This window comes from Electrophorus electricus, chromosome 7 (assembly GCF_013358815.1).
Source record: "Electrophorus electricus isolate fEleEle1 chromosome 7, fEleEle1.pri, whole genome shotgun sequence".
Taxonomy (NCBI): domain Eukaryota; kingdom Metazoa; phylum Chordata; class Actinopteri; order Gymnotiformes; family Gymnotidae; genus Electrophorus; species Electrophorus electricus.
In genome coordinates, this window is record NC_049541.1 from 25,149,722 (window position 1) to 25,171,023 (window position 21,302).

Genomic DNA, 21,302 nt, shown 5'->3' on the forward strand with positions numbered 1-21,302 from the left:
TGTTTGTGTGTGTGTGTGCGTGTCAGGTCAGGCACATTCACCTCTCTCTCATTTGCCTCAAATAGGCATCGCTTGTGTAATTATCCCAGCCTGTTTTAATGAGTTTTCCACTTCTTCTTGAAGCAGTAATTGGATTTTTCTTGAAGCAATCTTGTTAAATGTGTGAAATCGTATATTTAATTTCGAGAGGAAATCGATGGCTGTGTGCATGTAGCTGAGGCTTTTGTGTATAGACACAGCAAGCAGGGTTAAGGCTGTATATTCACACCCATACCGATATCTCGTTAGCTTAATGAAACCAGTAAATCCAATCCACAGGCTTTGTAAGTATTTCATAGGAAGTATATAAGAAAGACAGGCCCTTATTATCATCCCCCGGGTGACTTTATCAATGCTGCTAATTTTCTAAATGGACTAGTATTTTTCATGATGCTTAGTGATCTTTTTGTCAGCAAAATACAGACAATTAGATGCCCTGCTCACTTTTCTCCATGTCTCTTTGTGAGGTGCGTGTTGGAAGAATAAAACTAGATATGTAAGACATGTAAGGCTTTTAATTAATGAAAATGGCAAAGACCCCCACCAGAGCACACAAGCTCGGCTATGTGCGGGGGAAGAGGTGTGGCGATGATGTCTGTCTTGGCCCGTCTCCAGTTGAGCATGTATCTCTTTGGGGTCACCGCACTAAGGCTTGTGAAACTACCCTAATCAATTAGGAAACTGAAGGGATCATCTTGGCCTGCCATTTCACACGTCTGACTGTGTAAAGCAAGCTATAAATAACACCTGCCCATTCAGTAGACAAACAAATATGCACAGGGCACAGATAAATACACACGACGACTGTCGAATGAAAAGCGCCCAAATTTGGACTCACACTGAAACAATATGTTACTTTATTGAAAATTATACATGAGACCTTTAAGCCGAGAGCGTTTTTGGAAAATCCGGTTACAAAAACTGAGCGGGTTCCGTGTACGAACATTTCTGTACAAACTTGGTGAGATGAAGCAAGTAACTTTGGGGACACTGATTGTCTGCCAGACGGAGGTGGCTTCTGCATGTTCTAATGCACTAAAGATCTTGCTTTGCCTATTTTTGGACAGAAGGCCACTTAAGACACCCATCCTTTCCTCCCCTGCTTGTACTGCAGACCGCTCATAGTTTGTGGAAAGGAAAAAAGAGGCATATGTAAAACGCACAATGCTGCCGAACGAATTGGAATGTAATTTCTGGAGTAAAAAGATGGACCATTAGTGATCAGTTTTGTAACTCTACTTTGCTATTGTGGCAAAAGTTGTTTTGTGTTTTTGCTTTGAAACATATGGGACATTTTCAGTACACAGTGCAAAAGAAAGCTTTTTATCAGGGCACAATAGCACCAATATATAAAAGTCTTTCCAATTCCTGTTTCATTCATGGCATATAAAATGAACTTCAGCTAAAATTGAACAGCCTTCTGCAATTATGCTTTTTAGATTTTTCTATTCTTAAGTGACAACAATTAAAATTGCAGAGTTCACCCCATGCCGTGTCCTCCGTCATTACTGAGCGCATTTACAAGGTATGTAACCCATTTAACAAATGTAATAGGCAGTGCAGTAAACAAAAATTATGATTATGCTCAAATGCAAAACTTTTATTGATTTTCAATCATTGTGATTTATGTCTGTAGTACTGATAGGGTGACTTGGCCCCTCTCTCTGTGTTATCTCTTAACTCCAGCTCCTTGGTTATTCAGCTAATTAAAATGCTATTTAATATTACTTAGTGCTAAGTCAAACGAGATTTCGATTGCCCTTTTAGTTTTCATTTAGTGAGCCAGTTAACAAATAATTACATTTGCTTTCAAGATAACAGCCTCTCTCCAATGATCAGTGTTCTCAATCTTCATTACCTTTGCTTCAGAGACCAAATGACTGAATTACCATTGAGGTCATACAGAAAATCCATTAGCACAAGGCTCTAATTCTTTGCTTGAGAACATAAGCAAACGTCATAACAAGGTGCCATTGACTTCATAAATAATTCAGCGTTCATTTTTGGGTTTTTAGACAATCCAACCTCTAGGATGGAGTGCGTATGAAAAATAATGTGAATTATTTTAGTGCTGCAGTGTGAACATTGATAATTCTGAACACTTTAACACATTTTTGTAACGTGCAAGATATGTTACTGCGTTATATGGACAAAAACCAGAACAGATCAGTTTTCTCAGCTGCCATGAATTTATACAGATTATCAAAGTGCCCAAGTTTGACTTGAAACAATTAAACAGTAGATAACATTATGTGTTTAAATCTTGAATAGGGTAAAACAACAACAAAACGAACACTCCCTACCACCTTACAATACACGTTACTCTGCAAAGCTTTCAGGACATAAAGCCCACACTGAGCTCTTCATCTCAGAGCAGAGGTCCTGATCTGAGATCAGGATTTGCAAGTACATCACCAGAAACACAGCCGAAACCCAACCCAACGCTGCAACTTCGAAATGATTCATGTATACAGCTCTGTTAGACACTGTGACAGCTGGATTATGCTAGACCAACCTAGCTAAACGGGCGCCCGGCCTTCCAACATGAGCATATCCACTACGGAGGGGCGCAGCAAGCCTCCTTCCATTCCCGAGCCGGCCCGACGATTTATGGACCGGGGCTTTCCTCTGGGCTGGGGCATCGCCTATTTTGTCCGGCTGCACGCGGACATGCGATCGTATATCTGGATGCGTGTTTATCCTCTTCGAGACAACGGAGTCATCAGTCACCTCTGTCTGAGGCTAATTTAGAGGAGACCTTTTAAATGTTCCACCCTGGCTTGCCACCATTCATCAAAGCAGGGGCGCCATTCATGCCCCACGCCAACGCTGATTACCAATCATCCGTCCAACTACACGGGCCCACACCGCATACAAGAGATGCAGGCGACCTATTTATGAGATCAGTGCAATAGTCACAGTCCAGAGTCACAGAACTACCAGAAAAAAAAACAAAAAAGCCCACAGTCACCTGGACAGAAACAAACATGAAGCTGGCCATGTTTCTTTACCTTATGATGGTGTCTGTACAAAACAGTGTCCATAAGTCAACTATGGCACATATGAAGAAGATTTCAAAGCATGGTTTCAAATTCTTAATTTAACTTGATTATCTACACTTAGGCAAGAAGTGACATATGCTGTGAGATAACATGTTTACTCAAACAATAATAATAGCCATCAAGAATCAGCTAGGTGTCTGGAATTATCTCCATTTTCTCAAAGAAAACTACTGAAGAATGTAACGCATTAGGCTTTTTCCACCGAAAGCCCTCGTGTCAACAGCAGCCTGGCTGTTCTTCGGTAAAAGCTGGCTCAAACAACGGTTGTCCAGTGTGTATTTCCAGGACACGGTACACAAGGCAGAGCCTGACACTATAAACAATTTATTTTGGAGTTGAAAAGTGAGAGAGATGAATGGATTTAATTCCATGGCCTGAACTTCGGTTTCTTGCTGGCTCCACATTCTTCCTGCGGAGAAGAAACGGGATGACCAACACTTACCCCTCCGAGAGGCCAGCCCCGATGCCCCCTACCCCTACAGGGAAAAAAAATGAAAACATCTGCAAGGACTCCCACCCTCTTTCCCAGAGGTACTGTTCATATTTACTCATTCTCTGAAAGACTGGAGCATTCACAGCTTTCTTGTGCCTCAGCAGAAGTTAAGCGATCGTGACACTTCATTTTATATGAACATAAAGCTTAATGTCAGGCGAGAGGATATGCAGAAAAGATATTTTACACAGGACCAGTTGTGGTACCTCACAAGGCAACATGTCTGGCAAACATTTGGAAAGTATTTCAGTGTTCTCAGCTGCTCTTCATAGTTGTTTTTTTACTGAGGAACCCATGGTAGATAGAAACATCTGAGAGAACAAAAACATAGAGATAGTGATCAGAGAACAGTGTTACAGTGTTACAGGGAGAAGATGTGTGGCACTGTTCTGATTTATCACCTTGGAGATCGAACACCTCCAATTGTCTCTGCAGAACAGAGTTTATTCCAGGTCGGTCTCACGTGGTCTCAGCCCCTCTGCCCATTCTTCTTACGTGTGCAAGAGATTCTTCCCTTCGCCCTCTTAGCAAAATCCCAAGTCAAGGCTTGGTGGTTTATTGTGGTTTTCTTCCAAAGTGCCAGAATATAAATCCGCAGTCCCCAGAGAATCTTATCACATGAAGTCATGAAACACCTGTTACAAAAAAAGTGTCATTTTCGTTTGGTAATCAATGCCAGTATATCTTCTCCCACACACAGAATGTTTTGTCTGTTTTATTCCCCCCCACCTCCTTTCAAGTATTGGTGAGTCATTGGCACTGTCTCGATGATTGTTCATTTCCATTATGTCCTTGTTTGAGTGTGTCTTGGTCCCCCGGCTAGGAGGAGAACACGGTGCCGCTGTCGGCGCGGCCGTAGAGGTCAGCGAGCCTCTTGAAGCGGGGCCCCCAGTCGCTCAGGTAATCATAGTTCTGCTCCGAGTCTGAGCTGAGAGACTCGAGCGAGCTGAGTGACTCGGCTACCGAGCCGCTGCCCTCAAATGCGTATGTCTGCAGTGAGTCGTAGGGTGGTGCGGACGCGTCCACATCCGCCTCCTTCAGCCGCTCCCATATAAACTCGCGGAAGACACCACTGTCCGGGGCGATCCTGTACGCTGGGGGGCGCGACAGATAGAGGGTGGGCACCTCGGGCGTGACGTCCCGCCGGGCCTTGCCGTCGCGGGCCACGTTGAGGTTGCGCAGGGCGACCATGTCGAAAGCCTCGGTGTCCTCCTCGCCACCACCCTCGTCGTCATAGCGCACGATGTTCTCGCGCACATCGCGGTCCTCGTCCAGGATCAGGGGCTCCTTCTTCCTCCGCCGTACGGTCACGATCAACAGCACCAGCACTGCGCACAAGCAAAAGAGAAGAGCCATTCGAGAAGAGCTATGATGCAGAACAGCCCAGAGAGAACAGCTACTACACAGAGCCACTCCACGTTTATCACATGTGCCTGGCTAAACTGTCGGTAAACGCAAGTCAGCCAAAGCGATTCAAAAGAACAGACACAATTCCCACAGAATTTAATGAATGTTATTAAAAATGTCAAGTTAAATTAGTCATAGTCATAATTGAAAAACGCAACATTAAGAAAATTAACAAAATAATAACAAACATGCAAATTTGTTAATTTTTATTCATCTCTAATCATTCTTTCCAGAAATACACAACCTATAAAAAAAGGTACCAATTTTTAAAAATACTGTTATGTTCAGTATAACATTCTCCATCTTGCCAATGTTAGAAGACAGAATAGCAACCTTTCAACTACTGGACCTTTTAAAAACAAATGTCACCTCAGCGATGGCGGCATATTTACTTGAGATATAGCAAGAGTCTGTAAGTCCAGAATACCCCAAAGCTCAGGGGAGATACCATCTCTGCTCTATTTATGACACTGCACCAAAACACTTCGCTATTCTTCTAGGCACCTTAAAAGCAATGCTTTATCCCCCAAGCTTTAGAATTTCATGTTCCCTACATAAGTTGACTTGTATTGTCCACGCAGGTACATTTGTCTTATCAGTATATCCATCAGAGTTTGGTCAGGAGAGAGTGCCTTTAAGAGCTCAGCCGACAGATCTGCAGGGAGGGGTGGTTTATCACGGATGGTGCAGGAAAGACTGTTAAGGACTTCAAGTCTTTACATTTAATTACTATCCTGTATGCTTTAGATGACAAGAGAAAACTGAACACCGAAGACAACTGACAAGTGAATACACACACACACACATCCACACACACACACATCCACTGACATGCACACATGCATGCACAAACACAAATAATAGACAAATAGACAACCCACCCTCCCATTGACACTAGGCCAGTTTTCCTGGAAAATTGCTTGTGCGAACATTTGGCCATTGCAAGCTCACACACACACACACACACACACACACACACACACACACACACACACACACACACACACACACACACACACACACACACACACACACACACACACACACACACACACACACACACACACACACACACTTCTCCTGCTCAATGTTAGACATTTAAGCCCATGCTGGCCCTTGTGTGTCCTCAGTTTCAGGAGCTGTCATGTTTGTGTGTAGTTAAACCAGTGGCCATAAACGCACAGGCGCATGAGCACAGAGATTTAAAGCCGGAAATGTGCTGGGAATGCGCGACCCGGACGGGTTAACCCCGCACTCCGCTGCTCCCCCACTAACGGCTTAGCACTAAGTCCTGCTTTATATACCCATCAGATGCCTACTGTATCCTCAATAGGAGGCCGGATTATACATCAATTGCAAACCATCACCCTGGCCCCGAAAGCAAGGGTCACACCCGCCATCCTCCATGCTAAACAATGATCATTGATAATATCGCCACGCTATAAAAACGAACCATACTGTATCTGTGTGATTACGATGAAAGACTATGTTATGTTACGGGGGAAGACGAAAACATATGTTCGCGATTCCTTTTAAAGGTTGTCCATACACATGCAGTAGACATAAAGCATGTAAAAAACAGGTATGGTAAATTACAAGCATGGCTATGATGGGATTCTCTCAACATAATGGCTGTGGATGGTTCACCCTGCACACTAGGGAATGTGAGAAATCACAGCGCAGATGCAAAGGCGTGCCTTCCTGCAGGGCCAGCGAGTATCCTCTCTATGGGGCTTTCTGTCCAAGGCCCACAGATAGCACAGGGACACAATAAATTTGGCTGCCTGGCTGCCTGACATCTGAGCACAGCAGAGATGAGAGGAACAGAGATGGAGATAGAGAGAGAGAGAGAGAGAGAGAGAGAGAAAGAGAAAGAGAGGGAGGGAGGGAGAGAGAGAGCACTAGCAATCATTGCTAAAAAATGATTACGTTGTCACAACATTACACCCCCTGAGAGACAGTGGATGACAACATATTCACTTCTACTCCATCAGTCAGATCTAATATATGAAATACCTTATTGCACAATGCCATATGGCTGTTGTTAATTCTACCACTAATATTGTTTTATTGCTTCATCTATACAGTATACAGAATATACTGTACTAGCTACAGTTATGGCAATACATTTATGTTGAACTGAACAGAAATTGAATGAGTGTGAATGAGAGAGAGAGAGAGAGAGAGAGAGAGAGAGAGAGAGAGAGAGAGAGAGAGAGAGAAACAAAGACAGACAGAGAGGGAGAAAGAGATGTGAAAGGGGAAGGCTAAGGAGAAAGAGAGGAACAGTTTGTATGTGTGGGTGGAGAAAGGAGTAAACATCCACTGCTCCATGCACTGGTGTGCCGTGGAGAGCGTGAAATCTGGCACCACAGCCTTATACTTCACCTGTGGGCATGGTACGGATTCCAAGGGCCAGACAGGCTGATTGAGGGGGAGACTGGCTTTGGGAAGCGGTCACACAGGCACGGGAACCTGCACTGCACCAACGCTCACTGGGCGGGTGGGGGGTGGGGGTTGCAGCGGTGCGGGGTGGAGGGGCTAGTTGGTTGAAGATCAAAACGTCTGGCTCTATGCAAAAAGAGCAACTCTGTTTCTTGGGTATGTGAGGAATTGCTCCGTTAAATGCATTGGATTATGATAAACCTCAGTGTATTTACAAAGCATGCTGCTTTACAAAGATGTCTGCTGGTTTTTTGGGGTTTTTTTTTTTTGCTCACAGGGACTAACAGTCAGAATCTGATGTCAGTTTATCACTCTTGCACTCAGATGCTTTGTGAATACCAAGAGGTTCATTGTGTTTCTGTGGTTCACCTGGCAGAAATAATGGGTGCAATTCCCAGGGAGCGTACATACTGTCACACTGATGAACAGGGTTGGGTCGTAACAAAATACACGTAACAGCGTTACGTGATCAGGAGCAAAAAAAAAGCAACTGTTCCCCATTTCAGGTACAGAAGAAAGGCAGTAATTAGATTAGCGGTACATTTTAAAAACGGGGTAATATCACATCTTAAACATCACATTCTCCTTTCTTTTCTTTCTTCCCTTTTTTAAAGGGTTCCCAAGACTCTTGTCACGCGACATCAGCATCAATGTCGAATGTAGCCTGCTTTTACTTAAAGCTTTAAAATATGTGCCATGCGCCGCGTTCCTACCCTGCGTGTATTTTGGGGCTTTTATTTCCTTCGTGACTGGAAACAGACATGTGTTTTGGAGATCTTTCCGGTGCTATTCATGCATTTTTTTGTTTTCATTAACACGTGCTGCACTCTTAGAGGTAATTGCTATTTTGTTTGTGATTATGAGACTTGTTTCATGTGAATGCAAGATTTGTTTAGCATGAACACGTGGCTTTTTAAGGTTAACACAAGAGTTTGATCGTATGTGATTTGTTTAACATGACTTTATACACCTTAAATAAGATATTTTTATTCATTTTCTTTTGTGTTTAGACACAGATTACTGAAATTTAAACAGCTAGTAACCGATGTAAATTTTTTCTTATGTCCTGCAATTGTTATCAGTTTAACTCGTGCCATAATCCAAAAGTAAGAGAAATTACCGATTACTTTAATTTAATATACAATAATTACCCTTTGGTATAGGATTACTATATTTTGAAATAGGTAATCTGTAATCTGTACTAGAATCCATTTTTAACATAACCATGCCAACCCTGCTTATAAATATGTAAATGGTTCTGGCTAAGAGCATCTGCCAAATGTAAATGTAAAATAAGAATGTCCATAGCTTCTGCAGCTGTAGATATGATGGGCAGAAGTTTGTAAGGTTCCTGTGAAGAACCTCCACGAAGTGTTCAACCAATCAAAGCCTCAGACGGAACAACGAATCAAAGCAAAAAAAAGGTATTAGATGAGGACACCATACAATTTCTTATTACTCCCAACTTTTGCATTCAAACAGTCAATAACCTGGGAGTTCCTCAAAGTATCAAGTCTCTTACAGTAAAAGAGAAGCTGGACCCTCCCCTTTCCGTAAACCCGTTTAAATAAAATGAAAACCCGCACCCCATCAATGTGCATTACTTCACTTAAAGGACCGGGAAATTAAGAAAAAAAAGAAAGATAGAGGAGGGAGGGAAAAAATGCTTCCACCACAAACCAGTCTTCCGGACACGTGTTTGACGCTGCTGTCATGCGAATATGTGCATGTTATATAGACGTTATGCAGAGGCTGTCCAGCCGCTGACCACCCCCCACTTAAAGCCCCCATTCACCCAGGCAGCACTGCTGCAGTTTTGACACAAGATGGATGTTTCGGGGGAGAGCAACGGATCAATTTAACATTATCCCCAATTTAGGGTAATTGGATCGAGAAAACAATCCATCATGGCGAATCAATTAAACAACAAGTGGGAAATATATATATATATATATTTTTGCAGGGAGCCCCCTTCTCATCGACCTCTTCAGAATTAGGCTTCATGGGGAGATTATGTGCTGTTATTCTTCTTCTGTGCGCGTGACAGCCAGATCGTGGCTGCTGTTGCCCGTCGGGCAGCGCCCGCTAGTGGAGATGAGTGGGAAGATCAGGGCCCAGTAGGGCCCGGTCTCCCTCGGCACATTTACATGGCCAAGCTGCTGGTAGCCACGGAAACGGTAGTTCCTGCAGTTCCCACAGCTTCAGTAGGTATGCAAGTGAGCACTATATGATCAGCAGAGCAGGCGTTGTCAGGGAGGCTGTTGGTGGCATCGGTGGGGAGCTGATAAGAGGCAGAGCTAGAGGAATATGGAACACCCCAGAGTGGGCGTGGTCAGGCTGAAGAGAAAGGGTGAGATCGTTCATGCCCGGAGGCCCTGTGGCTGGGAGTGGCCCAGAGCACCTAGGGGGTAACTTCTCTGCTCCTCTACACCAGGCTGTAGGGTAACAAGGCAGAAGGGGGGCCGGCTCCGTCTGCCAGCACACACTTGTTGTTTTTAACTGCAATCCAGTTTTTCATTTGAAATTAAAAGGTCTTTTTCCTTTTTGAATTTTTTTGAATCAAAAATACAGCACTTGACCTGACTCAAATGCCACAGCTTATGTAATTAATTGTGTATTTAATTTCATAACACATTATGTAAATCCTGGTATGGAAAAGTATGTTATCGGATTTGGATGTGCCATATTAATGAAAATGTGTTTTAATTCCCCTCTCCCCTGTGTCCTTGGGAGTTGCTAAATTATAGGATGGGTTTGCACCAAATGGATGTTGTGCAGATGACTAACAAAACTGACGGTGGGCATAGGACTTGTTGATTCATTATTCACAAACAAAAGGCAGGACAAAAGGGCTATTCTTCCCCGTGCCTCATCTAAGCTCCCGAACACACAAACCCACTCACTCGCACACACATACACACACACACACACACACACACACACACACACACACACACACACACACACACACACACACACACACACACACACACACACACACACACACACACACACACACACACCATCCTCCCTCCTCCTCTTTAACCATGAATGAGTTGCCCCGGGCTGGGTTTTCTTAGCCTAAAATAACCGCACAGCTCAGCCATAGCAAAGCAGTGGTCTAATCCTGCTGTTTCGAGAGGGAGAGACTTTTCCAGGAGTTTGGCTCACCCGTAGACTTTAACACCGAGCAGGACAACAAAGTGCCAAAACAGCCCTATTGCCCCATGAGCCACTAGCTGCTGCAGCAAAAACAGGCGCAGGGACTAGGTCACGGAATTTAATGCTCCGGATATAACGAGGAAAGGGCTGCAAATGAATGCAGCAGTCAAAAGAGACACAGGAAGCGGGAGACTGCCGGAGCGAGGGGTTCGGGAAGGGACGGCAGCTCTTGTCAGCTTCTGTCATTCTTAATTAGGGAGCACTCGCTCTACAGGAGGAGCCGCGTTGTGTGCAGGGGCGAAAGAGCTCCTCCTGTCTCTGCCTTTCTGTCCCGCCATGAGGAAAGGAAAAATAAATAAAAAAATAAATGCAATCACACTGCAATCTGTTGACTGATTGCACCCTTCTGAGAGACTATTTAAGCTTCGGCGTTTCAAATGATAAGAGAGATCCATGGAGGGTAGGACCCGGGGAGGGAAGGCGGTGGGAGACTGTAATGGGCAAGAACAAACTTGAAACAATGATGCTGCTGAATAATAATTTACTATAAAACTTGGGCTTATTTTTTTTTAATCTGCCTTGAAAGGTGCTCTTCATGTTTCTTCTTCCTGCTGCACCTCAATATCAAGTGTTCAATGGGAGACCAGGAAACGGGGCACGGGTCAAATCAGAGTGCCATCTCTACTGTCTCCTCATGAACAGGATGCATAGTGCGTGTCCTAGTTATTAAAGAGCCTTGATCAGACACAAAGGAATAGGAAGGCGAGGCTTCCACCACCGCTCTCCTGTCGAGAGAGCCCACCCACAGCTAGCCCGGACTCCGATGCAGGCCATCAATGCCATAATCAGGAAATCAATCCTACCATCAGCGCCATATTCACTTTCTCTCTCCGGAGTTCTCAGGTCAACAAATCAACGCAAAGTCAACCAATCAGAGCCTCTGAATAGAGCGTATTGGAAGGAGAGACACTCGTCGAACAATCAGCCAATGAAGGCACAAATACACTAATCAGGCACGTCAGTATGAACTCAGGAGATGGAAAACAAGCCAATCTGGTGGAGAAGACCCTGAGACAGGCCCTGTCCTTCCCAGCAAACAGCTTCCACACTATCTAACTGAGCTATCTCAGTCCAGTCATGTGACAAGAGTGTCACCATAGTAGCAATCAGTCAGAACTAATGGATCTAACATAGTTTTGTAACTGACAAATGTTATTTGTTTGTAAAATTGCATTTTATCCAAAAGCCAATTAACAGCATTTTTTTTTTTTTTTTTAATTTGATTTGCTGTTAATCAAGGAAATGATTAAGGGAGGCACAAACATGCAAGCCAAACAGCATGATAACATCCTCATGGTCTTATTGATGTTCCATTTGTTTTGCATCGATAAGCTGACATGGAGCTGAAACTGAAAGGTGTACAAAACATGTTACATAAGTGACTAGCAACAGCCCCCACTATCCCACCCAAGCTTCTAATGCACTCTGAAGAAAGAACACAATTGGTGACGATGATGACGATGGAGATGATGATGATGATGATGACGGTGACAATAATTGATGCTGGTGGTGATAATGACAGGGATAAGGACAATGACAAGCTCTTACCGAGAAGGGTGAGGATGCAGGCAAGAATGGCCATTAGGGCTCCGGTGCTGAGTCCAGCCGACAGCAGGAAGGCCTCAGTCCCACAGGCCTGCGGGGTGCCGTCCTGGTCACAGTCGCACACGCGTATGGACAGGGTGTTTGTGCTGCTGAGAGCCGGGCTCCCGCTGTCCACTATGAGCACAGGCAGGCGGTATGTGGCCTGCTCTCGCCTCTGAAAACCTCCCCGCTTGGTCAGGACAGACGCCGTGTTGTCTGGAGAGGAAAGATGAAGAGTGGGAGAAGAGAAGAGAATAGAAGAGAAGAAGGGAGGAGATATTACAGTTAAATATAACTACTAAAGTAGGTCAGGAATGGTCAGCTATAGCCTACATGGGGATATCCAGAGAGATTTCGCATGCATGTTTAAATGTGTTCAGGAAGACAAGACCCCAAATTGTGAAGTGTTGCTACCTTTGTTGTCGCGGAGGGTGAAATTATGGTTTCCCGCAGCTTCCGTGCTCAAAGAGAAGAAGAAGCGATGGCCACTTGGGGGCGCATCTTTGTCCACTGCACTTATGGTCTCGATCACCTGAGAAATCCACACCCGTTAACTGCCGCTACACACCAACAGAGCAAATGGCAAAAGTAAAATTCAGCTTCCAATAGTTAAGTGGTTTTATTTTGATCTGGTGTCAAGGGTTCACTATTTAGAGTGTGCACCTCGTAACTGAGTGAGAAATTCAATTTTAGGCCTTCAGTTTGATGGTGACGCCTGGGCAACAGGGCCAAATATGAAATAGAGTCCTAAACCAAATCCAAACAATGGTCAAGCAAGTCAATACTCTTACACAGCACCCCGGGATTTAGCCAAGCAGAGGATCCATCCTGGGCAAAGAAGACATGTTGCGTTTTGACAATGATCAGGCAGTGAGATAAGAACTCTCCCTCGCCGCGGACAAACCGCCGTGGCCTCATCCGCAGGTTTGGCCTGGGTTAAACACTGAGTACCCAGCTCTCTCCATGGGTCAGGCCGCAGTCAGCGGCTGCAAGCAGACTCATCCGCTGTTACTCACCGTACGGAGTCACGATCAGGAAGAAAGTGTCCGAAGCTTTCATCCACTTAGGGGCATCCTTTCATCCCCTATCCCCTGCATTAACTGATTATTTGGCAGGGGAACCAATGACAGGTTTATCTCTTAATCTGTAAATACTTTTGAACCATAAAACCATTAAAACCATTACTTTCCCCACTAAGTACTTCATGCTGTTCAGGATGTTCTAATACTAAGCTCCAGATCATACCAACAATTTAGCGGATGGAGTACAAATATTCTTCTGGGTAACGCAGTGAAGTTGACTGCTCATGAAAGGATTTGCAACACAGACCCTCCCCCTTTTGGAGGAATACTGCCAGAAATCTCTATCGGACGATCCGGTCTTCCCTTGCCAAGGAAGCTCCTTCTTGATAAGTCTACAATGATCTGTTCTGAAGTCACTTACTGAGGTTACAGGAAATACAGACCTGGCCCCAAAGGCTGTTCTATTAGGGACACCTCTCTTATTGGTGCCTTGAAAAATTTTACAATTACACTTAGGAACCTGTTTGTTGCCATGCACAATTTGATAGCCATCTGTTCATGATTGGTCAATTTCAGGCCACTGTAGATATTTGACCAGTGTCACCATGGCAATGGCATTGTAGAGGTAGTGTTGCTGTATTTTTATGCGCCACTGTCAGTCTGGTGTTGAATGCAATATTAAATGTGCACTCACACACACACACACACACACACACACACACACACACACACACACACACACACACACACACACACACACACACAGCCAACAGCAATCTTGCAGCCAACACCAATCTTGCAGTCAAAAACTTGAGACTGGCTAATACATTTTGTGACAATAGATGGCCAATAGCGTCTACCTACTGTACAATGCATTTCTACGAAATAAATGTTCCTAATAAAGTTAGCAGCAAGCATACACTCACAGCAGCAACGATCATAAATCTATTATGGCATCTTGCTTGGAGCACTACATGCACAAGAGGAAATATAGGTGACCTAGTCTTCTCAACTCAGCATGGAGCAGTTGCTGGAGGGGGTAGGGGCTGTCTGCAGTGCCAGCTAAGCCCCACCGTGAACGAGGAGGGGAAATATTTTAGTCCATGCCGTGCCAATCAGGCAGCGGTGGAGGTCACAGCCCGTCTGGAACACACGCCTGGCAGGCCGCTAGGGGACCCGGGGATCCGTTCCGAAGAGAAACCGCTAAGGCGCTCGGCGTTCAGTCAGTCCGGCTAAATCGCACGCGGGTGGATTAATCCATGCCGAATCAGCGGCCGATTGTCGCCTTGACTCACACGAGGCCATTCATACGAGCCCCGTTAAATGAGAGAATTGACACGGGCCACTCTTAAGTGCGGTCCGAGGAGACGGGGCTAAGCGGCGCCAGCCAGAAACGGAGGGAGAAGACGAGCGCCTGGCGCGACCCCATTAGAGGCGCCCGTGGCGCTGGGGGCCTGGGGAGTTTTTCTTTACAACCAGCCATCTGTTTTAGTCCGCAGCGAGCGCCGCCTTCTCTGTGTCACAGACGCTCCGCGAGGGGCGATGGGGAAAAATAAATCTGTCGGGTTTGATAAGAGGGAAGCAGGTAGCGCTGGCAGCAGTACGCAACACCTCCTCCGCAGCTCGGCGGAGCTCATTGGAATTCAAGGGCTTCGCGCGTAAGCTGTTTCCGAGTGGCGGGGCCCTAGATGGGGCAGGCCTATCGCGTCTGGTGCAGAAATGCGTGGCTGACGTGTATCACAGGAGCGATGAAGAAATTGCGCCCAGAGGCTGCCTGGGATGGCATCCATGCCGTCCGCATTCTGAGTGCGTGATATGATAATACAAGTGAGCGTGATTGTCAGGATTTGTATATCGTATTTCCTCTCTGCGTAGTTGCTGCAATGCTTTACATGAAAATATTAAAAAGTCCTGCTATTGGGGCAACAAGTAAAAAGGTCATATGAGTAACTGTGCAGAAAGGAAGATGTGGTTATCAGTCTCATGGTTATATAGAAGCCTGGAGCCTTTAATATCAGTCTTCCAAATTCAGAGAAGGGTTTCCACTGCTGTGAGCAGTGAAAATGGAAACTGTAATAAGGGTCTAATCTCTAACAGGAAACATGACTTATCAAAAGTGTCTTTGACTCTCGCCGAGCGATGGTAGCGTGGTCAAAGAGCCTGCGGTGGGGCTGTGGGCTGGGGGTGACCGGGTCGCGTATGACTGCGGCTCTTGGCTCAGCAGAGAGGGGAGTGTCCAGGCACTCTGCCAGGGCCCCAGACACCGGGCAAAGTCAATTGCCTCTTAATATGACAGCAATATGGGAAAGTGGAAAGGGTTGGGTGGGTCTGGGTGGGTCTGGGTGGGCCAGAGAGGCACAGGAAGAGCTTTTTGCTAATGCTTCTCTCCGGCGAAGATGGCGCACTAGTTCTGGCGACAGGCAGGCACACGGGGCCTAATTGCTGGGGGCCACAAACAATGATCTTCCCATGGGGAGCTGCCGAGCTCCATCTCCTGCACCCCTGCAGGGCTCCTCTTCTCCTGCTTAAAAGCTCCGACGGGAGAGATGAGTGTTTTTTATACTGTCTATACAGCCATTCCACTGGTCTCCAAATCACTCAGACTCAATCAGGCTGTTTTCTGACAGATGCCGCTGTTCGATCCCAGATCTCTCCCGGGCAACGGCGCGGGACCTGCTGCCAGAGCTTGCCCACATCCAGCCTTTATTGTGCATTCTCATAAGAGCTCGTGCCGTGTGGGCTCTTCTGCAGGGTTGGAGGCCACTTCAGATGCCACGCCACAGACGTCCGGCGCCTCCGGCATTTGCATGAGCAAAAGTCTTACCCTATCAGAGGCCGGCTGCGCTCGCGGAGCCTCCAGCAGAGGTTTGTATCACTCTCAGTTGGACTGAGCCATTCTGTCGACTTATACAGCCTACTACAGAAATATCCAGTAACGCGGTCATTAATGACTCTCAGGCAGGCAAATGCCCTAATAAGATTACGGCATTGAATGTGTCTGTATCGAAGCCTCCTGCTTCCACTGAATGGTCAGTATGAAGGAGAAGAGAAAAAGTAGCATGCTGCCCTTTGCCTTGGCCACCATAGCGAGGTCTATCTCTGGTTACTCTGTGCCACACTCCCTCAACAAACCAATTTCATGCCACCCAACTGCATTTGCATGGCCATAAAGCTGTTTCCATGCCAGTACGCAGTGCTTTGATCCCCCGATTAGAGAGACCTGCCATGAAAATCTGCACTGAAGCCTCTTGTTTTCCTGACACTTCAGCCCAGCTGGGTCCTCTGCTTTCTCAGCTGGCTGGGGGTCAAGACCCCCTCTTGGATGCCACTCTGCATCAGTGAACGCTGTAACAGACGTATTTCCACTCAGTAAAGGGAGCACAATTTCACCCAACACGTTTACACCTGTCACACATGGCAAGGAATTGTTGGATTTGCATTTAAGACCTTTTGTACATATATATGATAATACTCATTCATATTCACTGAGTACTAGGTTAAACTTTAGCTGTAAAAGTGGCTGATTAATCTGACTGTGTTGCTTTATCTAGCTAGGTTGCTATCATCAGTATCCTGAGCAGTTTAGCTGGGAGAAGGTACTGTTCTTTAGAAACCTAAGGAAAAACAATATGTATTTGTTGTGCTTTGAAACTAGACTTTTTGGCTCAATATCCATTGCTTTGAAATTGTCTGCTTTTGGACGCACTTCTGTCAAAAGTTAGGTAACATACTTTCTTACAGGAGCCAGTGGTCCAGTGCAACACCAAGAAACATCAGTGAGGTTAATTTAGCAAGTTAGCCATCATTAACCACACATTCTCCAGATATTTTAATTCAGGTTCAAGCCTGAGACAATGAGAAAAATACTATGAGAAAAACACAATGACATGAAAATAGCATTGCTGACACAATGACAGATAGACAGTAAAACTGGAAATAATCTGAGAATAATGGCTACCCTGGTGTCAAAAAACAAAGGACGGACTCTAAAGGAAAAAATACAATAATTTAGTAGTGACAGCTAGCTAGCAAACCACCAATATAATTTACCTGTTCAGCCACAAACAAAAGCTGACTAAGCATCCCTCTGTGACCCCTTCAGCTCATGGAGCTGTTGTGTCCTCTGAACAGCCAAGCCAGTGTTTATTCTGGTCAAAGCTTGAGCTTTGATGCTCTTCCATTTCGCTTGCTGGCTCTCATAATTTCTACATTTCTTTGCTTTGACCACGGTTGAAGCCACAGAGGATGACCGGGTTCGTTGCTCTGACGTGCCCACCATTGGCGATATCTCCTTCCAGTCCTTGACTTTCAGTGTTGTACAGATCAGCCACGCCCCCACTAACTTTACTCAGCCAATCAGCCTAGCCAGTGAGCCAGACCTTTTTCAGCCCGTGCATGTGACATTAAAATGTCTGGCGTGGCCTGAACAACTCCCGACATCTCTGCTTTTCAAATGAATATTTCATGCTTCACAGGGTGACTCGCAGCTTCAGGTTTTTAGAAGATATTTTCTTCTCGAGTCAGTAATGTGACGTCTTTCAATATTAATAAACAGATTTTACATAGTGCAGCTTTAAAGCATGTAGTTCAGGAGAACGTTTTGGCTTGTCTGACCAGCGTGTCTGCCAAAAGAAAAAGATCCAGTCAGGTTCTTTGTTGTTTTTTATGCTTACACAACCTCCCAAGGTCCCAAACTGCCAATCAAACAAGACTTAAGGGCTAATTATGTACGTTTGGAGTATGAGGTTTATTCTCTTTGCATTCGTTTATCCCCCTTACCAATTTGTTTTATTCATCAAGCATGAACTCTTCATGAACTGTTGCACTTTGGAAAGGACAGTGCCACTTTTGCTTTCTTTACATCAGTGAACATGCATGTGGGAAGACGCAAAGCAGTGGACTGTCTGCATCTGAAAATGTCACTGATACGAGAGAGAGTGTTGTGGCCCGGAGGCACTCGCTAATGATGCGAGCAGTTGTTTTGCTCTGGCAAGGTCGAGTTTCGCTCCGAGTTTTGCTCGCCAAGCAGCGTGGTGGAGAGGCGGTGGAGTACCTGGCCTGGGCCGACACTCTCACACAGGAACGTCTCGTATTCTATAGCGAAGACTGGTGCGTTGTCGTTCACATCCATCACCGTGATGAGAGTCACCCCTTTTCCCACCTGCGTCGGATCCACTGGAAGAGAGACGGAGTGAGTTAGCATGTACCCGAGGAAAGTCCCAGTCAGGCCTCCCAGATCTCCCAATTATACCTCCAAGACCTCCCAGTTAGCCTTCCCAGACCTCCCAGTAAGCTTAGCACAACATGTCTCGCTGTGATCCTGGATCTAACGCATCTTTGGATCTTCTGGTGTAAGAACCTCTGGTTCAATACGACTTACTGTTGCTCAAAGACAAAACAAATATAGAAGTCCCAAGGTTTACAATTACATATCTGAAGGGATTTAACAAAAAGTCCACACAATCTGTTTTAGACATGTTCTAGAAGCCCATCTTTTTGGATGAGGTGCTTGGAAAGATGTAAATATCAGGTGTGGGTGTCGATGTGACTGAGGGGATACTGCATTATTTATGGGTTTAGAGTCAGGCATGCTCCTTTTTTTCCAGGCTCAGTGACTTTAAGGCAGCAGCAACAGATATGAGGCTGGACCACACCGCACCGCTGCAAACCAACAGCACTAGACTCTCATGTGACTCGGACATTATCGAGAAGGAAAAAAAGACTGAATGAAGATTAAGGAAAATGAAAGAAGGTGCTTCGATTCTCGCCTGTTTGCTGGGCCCACAGGGCTAATTCGCGCTGCATATCAAGGTCGCCTTTGCTACATTGGCAACGTATATGAGGAAATTGTTGGACACGATTATTTATGCAACAGTTGGCAAACAGCAAATTAATAAGCCGCATGGGGGTTTGCCACCTATCCTTTTTTTTTTGTAAGCGTATAACGCAGCTATGAGTGTGGTGCTCCTCACAACACAAGCCAAACCCGAACACCTGTGGAGGGCAAACAGCGCTTAGTCAACCAGAAGAGACGCAGCTGGTAGAAATTGCAGAATGCACTGTGCCAATCCTCGGCAACTTCAAGCACAAGCGACAACACTGATTAATAAGAATGAGTCTGTGTGTGTGTGTGTGCATGATTTTCTGTGTGAATATGTGGCTGTGTGTTTGCTCCTCAAACTACACAGATATTTATTAGCTCGACGATATATCCCTGAAAATGTTATATATAAATTAATCCACCATGGACTACTGGAATACTTCAGCGAAAAAACACAAGTTCATCTTAAAAGGATAAAGCTTGCAAGTGACAGCTAGCAAGTGACATCATGAGAAGTAAACACTATCTGTTAGTTTTCACTCACTGTTAGCCACACGAAAAGAATGTCTCCTTTAAATGAGCCTTTGTTCCAGTTATCAGCAGGCCTTTATCTGTGACCCACACAATGGCGCACAGAAGGTGAGCATGGTCCCAAGCCAAAGGAATCAATGGCTGTCCTAAATAAATGTGCCTCGTAGGTGTCAGCCACTAAGTGCCCTGTAGGTGTGAGCCTCTAAGTGCCCTGTAGGTGTGAGGCTCTGTGAGCGCTGACTCACTGCTGCTGGAGTTTCATTGAAACATGTGATTTATTGCACACGCCTGGCTGGCTCTCGAGCGGTGCGCACCCACAGCAGGACCCAGGCCGACCCGACGTCCGGACACTGTGCGCTGCGTGTTTCGTGGCTGGCGCCAATCCGAGACGGCAAGGGGGAAATAAAAACAATTGCGAACTCCGTCCCCTAACCCTACCCGCACGAAGATCTTGAGAAAAATAGGCATGGACTGCATCCATGGTTGGAGATAGAGTGGCAACATCTGCCTCCGAGACCTCTGCACCTGGACGATGGAGAGGAAAAAATAGCCCGCAGTTACAGCTCATTCATCTATTTGTTTGACCTCATAAACCAGTGGTTCTAAATCGTGGTCCTGGAGTTCTATTGCCCTGCACAGTTTAACATTTTCATTGCTCTAATATGCATACAATGTGTTTAATAGAGTTCAGCTCAGGAAGGGCTTACTAATTGGCTGATTAGTTGAACGTCATGTGGTGTGTGGAATCAGGGGAACCAGAGAACTCTGCAGAGCAGATGTAGCCCAAGACCAGGGCTGAGAAACACTGCTATGAAGGATCATTTCCCACCACAGTTTGCACACCTCAGTCTGCTTCCGATGGCTGGCACTGGACCATGCTGATATCACCCATGCTGCCAGCAGTGCTGTGGGTGAAGTGCTAGGCCTTTTTGGTTGGGGGTCTAGTGGTGCATGCAGGTTTGCACTTCCGTGTGCACAGCTGGGCAGAGGCAGGGCTGGCCTGAAGCCTGTGGGCCCCACCGCCCATGGCGGTTTATAGGCTACAGCCGTGAGTCCAAAAAAAAATGGCACAGGCTGAAGGATCCACACCTCCGTCCCGGCCGGCCTGGACACTGGCCACTGGACCGGATATCTGGGTGTTCACCCGCAGTTACCGCAGGAGCTCTGTGTACTTGCCCAGAGACAGATGCCTGACTACACCACTGCCGTTCTCTTATATGAGCCCTTTGTGCCAGTGGCATGGACACTGGCCATTGTAGATGACCAGTGCTATACAGGAGTCTACCAGTAGTCACCAATATGATGAGCTGTAACAAGTGCAATAAGCTGAAATGATATAATGGACAACATATGCTGTAGCTGGGAAATTTTAAAAAATGTTTTAGAATGTAAGAATCCAATATCACAAATCCTGTGTGCTATCTAATGTCATTAACATGCCACTGCAAAATAAAGACAAATGGATCCAAAACTTTTTTTTTCAACCTCTCTTTTTCCCTCCCTTTCTTTTTCCCTCTCAATCCCTCAAACAGATAAAAGAGGACGGACATTTCAATCTTCCACGCCAAGGTCCATTTGAGAAAGCTTAGATGTATCTGACAAAGATCGATGGATGATGAACTGGCACACTCCGGTTAAACATGTCCACATCACAGGCTCAGGAGGAGCTGGCCGGC

General features: G+C 45.6%; 1 protein-coding gene across 3 annotated transcripts in view; it reads right to left on the bottom strand.

Annotated features, from left to right (window-relative positions):
• Positions 1-905: 905 nt before the first annotated feature.
• Positions 906-21,302, bottom strand: part of cdh7a (cadherin 7a) — a 47,394-nt gene continuing 26,997 nt past the window's right edge. Inside the window, exons 9-13 of one of the 3 annotated variants that reach the window (XR_003410057.2) lie at positions 18,328-18,449; positions 12,667-12,784; positions 12,217-12,468; positions 4,324-4,922; positions 906-4,229 (exon numbers count right to left, since the gene is read on the bottom strand). Coding sequence is in view for 1 of the 3 variants with exons in the window: in XM_027001275.2 (XP_026857076.2) it covers positions 4,414-4,922; positions 12,217-12,468; positions 12,667-12,784; positions 18,328-18,449 (1,001 nt within the window). In the remaining 2 variants the exon portion in view is untranslated. Of the gene's footprint in view, positions 4,923-12,216; positions 12,469-12,666; positions 12,785-18,327; positions 18,450-21,302 lie in introns of all 3 variants that reach the window. The other 2 variants (XR_003410056.2, XM_027001275.2) reach the window with 2 other exon arrangements.